General features: G+C 47.3%; 1 protein-coding gene across 1 annotated transcript; it reads left to right on the top strand.

Moving 5' to 3' along the window:
• Nucleotides 1-837: 837 nt before the first annotated feature.
• Nucleotides 838-7,210, top strand: LOC121292933 (zinc finger protein 420-like; the record flags this gene model as incomplete). Its single annotated transcript, XM_041215441.1, has 3 exons — nucleotides 838-1,542; nucleotides 1,624-1,802; nucleotides 6,445-7,210. Coding segments are annotated over exons 1-3 (1,551 nt in total), but the record flags the coding sequence as incomplete, so codon positions are not given.
• Nucleotides 7,211-8,679: the final 1,469 nt, after the last annotated feature.

Here is an 8,679-nt window from a genome sequence, read left to right as displayed (position 1 = left end):
AGGGTGAATGTGGGAGACCAGCCGGGATTGCGTTAGGATAGTTAAGTCTAGAGGTAACAAAAGAATGGATGAGAGTTTCAACAGCAGATGAGCTGAGACTGGGATGGAGTCGGGCGATGTTACTGAGGTGGAAATAGGCAGTCTTGGTGATGATGTAGATATATGGTTGGAAGCTCCTCTTGGGGTGAAATATTTCACCATGGTTGTGAACAGTCTGGTTCAGCCTCAGACAGTTGTCAGGGAGAGGGATGGAGTCAGTGTGTAGGGAATGGAGTTTGTAGTGGGAACTGAAGACAATGGCTTCAGTCTTCCCAATATTTAACGAAGAAATTTCTGTTCACCCAGTACTGGATGTCAGACAAGTTAGGCTGGTGTATGACTTGAAAGGGAACTTGAAGGTGATATTGTTCACATACACCTCCTACCCTGGTCCTTCTGGAGTGAAGAGGTTGAGGGTTCAGAAGATTCTGTCAAAGTTCTGGTTGAATTGGAGATGATAAAATCCATTTGCTTTACTGAATGACTCTGCCACCTCTCTCCCTCCCTCTCTCTCCCTCCCTCTCTCTCCCTCCCTCTCTCTATCTCTATTTTCTCTCCGAGAGGCCAGAGTCTTGTGTGGGTCCAGACTGGGTGGCAGGTTCCCTTCCCTGAAGGACATTAGTGAACCAGTTGGGTTTTTATGACAATCCAGCAGTTTTCATGGTCACTTTTTCCTCGTGCTGGCCCCACAAATTCCCAGATTCATTCAGCTCAATTTCACAACCTGCCTTTGTGTTTTTGTGGGTTCTCTCTCACTCCCTTTTTTCTGTTTTAAATCAATTTCACAGGGAATTAGAAGGGGAGGATTTGCAGTCTGGAAACTGAAACCAAACATCACATCAGGATCTGACGGAGTCGCCCAATTTATCAAAACCTGAATATCATTGGATTTTGAACATGGAAGGAAAAAGCACCGTTCACAGTGGGGAGAAACCGTACACGTGTTCTGTGTGTGGACGAGGCTTCAGCCGATCATCTGACCTGGCAGGACATAAATGCAGTCACACTGTAGAGAAACCATGGAAATGTGGGGACTGTGGGAAGGGATTCAAATACCCATCTGACCTGGAAAAGCATCAGCGCAGTCACACTGGGGAGAGACCATTCACCTGCTCCACATGTGGTAAAGGATTCACTCAGTCATCCCACCTGCAGAAACACCAGCGAGTTCACACTGACGAGAGACCTTTTAAATGCCCAGACTGTGAGAAGTGTTATAAAAGTTCCGGGGAACTGATGTTCCATCAACGTGTTCACGCTGATGAGAGACCGTTCAGATGCTCTCACTGTGGGGCTGGGTTCAGGCGATCATCTCAACTCAATGATCATCAGCGAGTTCACACTGATGAGAGATCATTCAGGTGCTCTCAGTGTGGGACTGGGTTCAATACATTATCCGGCCTCACTGTGCACCTGAGGATTCACACTGGGGAGAGGCCGTTCACCTGCTCCCAGTGTGGGAAGGGGTTCACTCAGTCATCCCATCTGCTGACACACCAGCAAGTTCACACTGAGGAGAGACTTTTCAAATGCCCAGACTGTGGGAAATGCTATAAAAGTTCTGGGATCCTGATGCACCATCAGCGTGTTCACACTGATGAGAGACCTTTCAGGTGTTCTCACTGCGGGACTGGGTTCAGGACATCATCTCAGGTCACTGTACACCAACAAATTCACACTGGGGAGAGGCCGTTCACCTGTTCCAAGTGTGGGAAGGGATTCACTACCTCATCCCACCTGCTGAAACACCAGCGAGTTCACAAGTAACTGTAGTGATTGGATTTTGCTGTTAATCACATCCAGACTGAACCATATTCTTTGGGGTCTATTTCTGCTGATGTTCATCGACTCCTAATATACTGGATGAAGTTAAATAAATCAGCTTTTTGTTAAATACAGTGTGTGCTGAATCTGTTGAACATCTCTGTTAGTTCGTTTTGAAGGGCTCTCCTCCCCTGTCTCCTCCACCTTCACCTCCAACAACAAGCGCAAGGAGGTCATGGAGCTTCTTTGTCACTAAGATTTGAGACAATCCGATCAGCTGCCTCTGCTGCTTCCCTCCCTTCCACTAGCCCACCGGGACAAACTGTCTCTAAAGATCCTCCTTGTCTGAGCCCTGAACCCAGATCTTTCTCCAGTTTCTCTCCCATCTCCCCTCCTGCCCTCTCACTGTTCATCTTGTCCATGAGACCCACCTCTTGCTCCATCTTGCTATTCCCGTGACAATGTTGATCACACAACTTCCCCATGTTTGAAGACATGGTTACCGGTTCTCTCTGTTCAGGTGCTGTTCTTTGCCTCAAATCTGCCATCACCAGCCCTCCTCAATAACAAACCTTTGATCCCACCGTTCTTGCAAATAACTGCCCCATCTCCAACCTCCCTCTTCACTCTACACTGTTGGAGCATGCTGTCACCTCCCAAATACTAGGATTGTCAGTGTGAACAGGGTGGGATGTGTTTGGAGACAGGATGTCCCAGTTCTCCACCCTGGGATTCTCCGTGTGAACAGGGTGGGATGTGTTTGGAGACATCATGTCCCAGTTCTCCACCCTGGGATTCTCAGTGTCAACAGGGTGGGATGTGTTTGGAGACAGGATGTCCCAGTTCTCCACCCTGGGATTCTCAGTGTGAACAGGGTGGGATGTGTTTGGAGACAGGATGTCCCAGTTCTCCACCCTGGGATTCTCAGTGTGAACAGGGTGGGATGTGTTTGGAGACAGGATGTCCCAGTTCTCCACCCTGGGATTCTCAGTGTGAACAGGGTGGGATGTGTTTGGAGACATCATGTCCCAGTTCCCCACCCTGGGATTCTCAGTGTGAACAGGGTGGGATGTGTTTGGAGACAGGATGTCCCAGTTCTCCACCCTGGGATTCTCCGTGTGAACAGGGTGGGATGTGTTTGGAGACATCATGTCCCAGTTCTCCACCCTGGGATTCTCAGTGTCAACAGGGTGGGATGTGTTTGGAGACAGGATGTCCCAGTTCTCCACCCTGGGATTCTCAGTGTGAACAGGGTGGGATGTGTTTGGAGACAGGATGTCCCAGTTCTCCACCCTGGGATTCTCAGTGTGAACAGGGTGGGATGTGTTTGGAGACAGGATGTCCCAGTTCTCCACCCTGGGATTCTCAGTGTGAAGAGGGTGGGATGTGTTTGGAGACATCATGTCCCAGTTCCCCACCCTGGGATTCTCAGTGTAAACAGGGTGGGATGTGTTTGGGGACAGGATGTTCCAGTTTTCCACCTTTAAAGGGACAGGGAGAGGACCAGCTGGGCTGAATGATGCTGCTTTATGACATCACTGCAGTGCCTAGTAACCATTCTCCCTGAGCCCTGCTCATTATGGGCTGGCTTTAGCTCATGCTGGTACAGGGAGGGAAACAGGAGGAGGATTCGAGCTGTGTGGAGCTCAGGATTAATGGGGTGAGATACAGGATCAATTTCTACCTTACTGAGTGAGAAATGTCATTGTCCCAAACACTCGCTGTCCCTCAGTATCTGTATCCGGGGGACAGGCTGATGAGTTTACTCTGTATCTAATCTGTGCTGTATTTGACTGGAGAGTGTTTGATTCTGACAATAGTTGTTCACCCCGATGATGATGAGATAAACCCATCAGCTTCTCCTCCGGACACAGATCCTGAAAGACAAGGAGTGTCTGTAATATTTTGGACCATGTTCTTGATCCAGTTTTGAACTCCTTGCTCACATCTCCTCTCATCCTGCTTTGTTCTAATGAAAAGACCCCCAGTTTCTCTAGTCTCTCCGATGGGAAAGAGAAGTTGGAACAAGGTTAGAAACTCAAACAGGAGCTTTACATCAGACAGGTCACCACAAGAAAACATTTCATTCCACAGTCAGTTGTTATCACCTGGGATACACTGTCTGAAAGTTTGGTGGGAGCAGATTTAACAGTAACTTTCAAAAGGGAATTGGAGAACTGCTTGTTGGAAAACATTGACAGGACCATGGGGAAACAGCAGGGGAGTGGACATTCAGATAGCTCTTCCAAGGAGCTGGCAAAGACACAATGGGCCAAATGGCCTCCTTTTGTGCTGCAGCCTCTCATTCATGGTATCATCTCTGTGAATCTCTCCTGCACCCTCTCCATGGCCTTGACATCATTCCTGTTTTAAGATGCCCGGGATTTTACTCAATATTCTAAATGCAGCCGAACCAATGGTTTACAAATTAATTTAATTATGAAAAGTGGGATAACAGGTTAAAACAGCATTTCAAACTTGTCCTTCAAATTTAAAGGTTTATGTATCTGAACCCCTTGTAACATGGCTAAAAGACATTGAGGTAAAATGTCTGATATAATGTGTATTATGGGATAGAGAAGTTTAGTCTGAGTTAGAAACTCAAACAGGCTCTTCACTGCAGACAGGTCACCACGGCAACACTGATAAGACATTCCATTGCACAGAATCAGCTCATTGGAAACTCGAATCAGATCAGGGAAAAGGACAGAGTTTGTCTGTTATTAACCACAATATAAACTGAAACCAGAGTGAGGTACAGAATAGATCAGTTCATAATGTGTAATGTTTATGCCGATAATTGTGAAACTATCAAAAATAACATAGTTATCAGTGTTTATCAGGGGAGTTTAGGGAGAATGAGAAAATTCCTGAAGAAAAGTAACTGCTGGGAACCAGGGAATGTCTCCTTGTAAATCACAGATTAGAGAAATTCCAGCTGTTTTTCCCTCACTTCCTGCCAAAACCCAGCAGAGAAGACAAAGAAGAGCCAAGGGCCAGAGCTGGATCACTACAGGGTATAAAAATGAGGGGATATTGATGTAAGGGGGCAGTCGGGACTGGAGACATCGGAGATCAAGCTCAGGGCACCCGAGGTTCCATCCAGTGGGCTGATCTCGTGTAAGTGACTGTGGACACACGGGACTTGCATGTTTACTCTGATTGATGGATTAGTATAAGATACGGTTGGGGACAGAGAATCTGATCAGCTGATGTTTCTTAATAAGTTACTAATGCTGCTGACACTGGACTCTCAAATCCTCTCATTATGAAGACACACTTTGGCAAGAATCTTCCACCTCTTAACCACAACTCCTTTTAAACTGCTCTTATTCACAAACATCAAGGAGAATTTTTGATTGATTATCAAGTGACTATAAATGAAGGAGAAATGTGGACTGGTCGGGGGTGTGGGGGGTGTGGTCTGTAAATGAACAGCAACATGAATTGTCAGGGAGGGTCTGTAAATGAACAGTAACATGAATTGTCAGGGAGGGTCTATCAATGAACAGTAATGTGAATTGTCAGAGAGGGCCTGTAGATGAACAGTAATGTGAATTGTCAGAGAGGGCCTGTAGATGAACAGCAATGTGACTTGTCAGGGAGGGTCTGTAAATGAAGTGCAGCATGAATTGTCAGGGAGTGTCTGTAAATGAACAGCAATGTGAATTGACAGGTAGGGTCTGTAAATGAAGAGCAACATTGCACTGATGTGCTGGGCTCCTCCGCCATTGAGGATGGGATATTTGTGGAGCCTCCACCCCCATTAAGTTGTTCAGTTGTCCACCATCATTCATGACTGGATGTAACAGGCTTGTGGAGCTTTGACCTGTTGTGGGGTCCCTAAGCTCTGGCTATCACTTACTGCTTATGCTGTTTGGTATACCAGTAGTCCTGTGTTATCGCTTCACCAGGTTCACACCTCATTTTTAGTTGTGCCTGGTGCTGCTCCTGGCACGCTCTGCTGCACTCTTCACTGAACCATGGTTGATCCCCTGGATTGATGGCACTGGCAGAGAGCGGGATAAGCTCGGTCATGAGGTTACAGATTGAGTTTGAGTACAATTCTGCTGCTGCTGATGGGCCACAGTGCCTCATGGTTGCCCAGTCTTGAGTTGCTCGACCTGCTCGAAATATATCCCATTTAGCACAGTGGTAGTGCGACACAACATGATGGAGGGTATCCTCAATGTGATGACACGACTTCATCTCCACAATGAGCATGGTGGTCACTCTTACGGATCCTGTCTCTCTCTGTCTCTCTCTCTGTCTCATCCCTGAGAGGCAGGACTTTGTGTAGGTCCGGACTGGGTGACGGTTTCCCTTCCCTGATGGACATTAATGAACCAGGTGGATTTTTATGACAAGCCAACAGTTTTCATGGTCACTTTTTCCAAGTGCTGGCCCCACAAATTACCAGATTCATTCAGCTCAATTTCACAACCAGCCTTTGTTATTCTGGGCTCTCACTCACTCCCTTTTTTCTATTTTAAATTAATTTCACAGGGTAATAGAAGGGGAGGATTTGCAGTCGGGAAACTCAATCCAAACATCACATCAGGATCTGACAGAATCACCCAATTTATCATAACCTGAATATCATTGGATTTTGAACATGGAAGGAAAAAGCACCATTCGCAGTGGGGAGAAACCGTGCATGTGTTCTGTGTGTGGACGAGGCTTCAGCCAATCCTCTGACCTGTCGAAACACAAGTGCAATCACACTGGGGAGAAACGATGGAAATGTGGGGAATGTGGGAAGGGATTCCATTACCCATCTGAACTGGAAACACATCAACGGCATCACACTGGGGAGAGACCATTCATCTGCCCAGACTGTGGGAAGGGATTCACTCAGTCATCCAACCTGCAGAGACATCAGCGAGTTCACACCTGGGAAAGAGCTTTTAAATGCCCAGAGTGTGGGAAATGTTTTAAGAGCTCCCAGGATCTGAAGTACCATCAACGTGTTCACACTGACGAGAGACCGTTCAGGTGCTCTCAATGTGGGACTGGGTTTAGGCGATCATCTCAACTCACTGTACACCAGCGAGTTCACACTGGGGAGAGACCGTTCTCCTGCTCTGAGTGTGGGAAGGGATTCACTCGGTCATCCCACCTGCTGACGCACCAGCGAATTCACACTGGAGAGAAGCCGTTCACTTGCTGCATGTGTGGGAAAAGATTCACTCAGTCATCTGACCTGCAGACGCACCAACAAGTTCACAGTGATGAGAGACCTTTTAAATGCCCAGAGTGCTGGAAATGTTTTAAAAGTTCTGGGGACCTGCTGCACCATCAACGTGTTCACACGAATGAGAGACCGTTCAGGTGCTCTCACTGTGGGACTGGGTTCAGGCGAGCATCTCAACTCACTGTACACCAGCGAGTTCACACTGGGGAGAGGCCGTTCATCTGCTCCAAGTGTGGGAAGGGATTCACTCTGTCATCCAATCTGCTGAGGCATCAGCAAGTTCACAAGTAACTGCAGTGACTGGATGTTTCTGTTAAACACATCCAGGACTGAACCATTTACTCAGTGTCTGATCCTGCTGAGTTAATTACCTCCAGGAAAGCTATAGCGGTTAATACTCTTCACAAAGTCAAATAAACCAATTTTCTGTGAAACACACAAGGTGTCGAGTTTTAAAAAATATCTCTAACACGTTAGTTCCTTTTGAAGGGCTCTCGCTCTCCCCGTCTTCTCCGCCCTCACCTCCAACAATAAGTGTGAGGAGCTCATGGAGTTTCTTAGTCACTAAGATTGAGACAATCCGATCAGCTGCCTCTGCTGCTTCCCTCCCTTCCACTAACCCACCGGGACAAACTACCTCTTAACTCCCTACTCACACTCAACAGCTGATCACTCACATCCACATGTTCACTGTTTTGTCTTTCTTCATTTATGGACATGGGTGTTGCTGGCTCAGCCAGCATTGATTGCCCATCCCGAGTTGCCCTTGAGAAGGTGGTGATGAGCTGATATTGTGAACAGTTCTCTCTCCCAACCTCCACATCTGTGACACATCCCATCTCTTCTCCTGCTTCAGCCGATTTGCTGTTGAAACCCTCATTCCTACCTTTTCTATCTCCGACTATTCAGAAGCTATCCTAACCCTCCCTGCATATTCCACCCACCTCTACACCCACCTACCCACACCGATCGACTGTCAATCCAGAACACTGGTCCATTTATTTAAAAATTCCCATGGGATGTGGGACAGACGAGAGTAACACTGTTGTCCATCCTGATTGTACTTTGAACTGACTGGCTGCCTCAGCCATTTCAGGGGGCAGTGAAGAGCCAACCACATTGCTGTGGGTCTGGAGTCACGTGAGGACCATACCAGGTAAGGATGGCAGATTTTGTTCCGTAAATGGCTTTAGTGAACCAGATGGGTTTTTACAACAATCGATGTTGGATTCATGGTCCGATAACGAGCTTAGATTTGAGAGCTTTTTCCTTGAATTTAAGTACCACCAGTTGATGCTGGGATTTGAACCCAGAAGGTCAGCCTGGGCCTCGGGATTACTAGTACAGTGATGTTGTCACTCTGACCCATTACTCACTGACCTACATTGATGTCCGTTCTGGCAATGCATTGATTATACAATTCTCTGATTTTTTTTTCAAATCTCTTCCTGGTCACGTCCCTGCACCCCCCACTCCCCACCCCACCCACACCCCACCCCCTCCCCAATCACTGGAAACACCTCCAGCCCGACAGCCCTCTGAGACCTTTCTGCTCCTTCAATTCTGGACTCTTACACATCCCCGATTTCCACCAGTGCTGGATGTGCCTGGGTGCAAAGCTCTGGATTCCATCCCTAACCAGTTGCACCTCTCTAACTTTCTCTCCTCTCCTTTAAGAGGCA

This window comes from Carcharodon carcharias, chromosome 21, assembly GCF_017639515.1.
Source record: "Carcharodon carcharias isolate sCarCar2 chromosome 21, sCarCar2.pri, whole genome shotgun sequence".
NCBI lineage: Eukaryota > Metazoa > Chordata > Chondrichthyes > Lamniformes > Lamnidae > Carcharodon > Carcharodon carcharias.
Note: the sequence above shows the minus strand (reverse complement) of the source record. Positions and strands in the feature narration are given on the sequence as shown.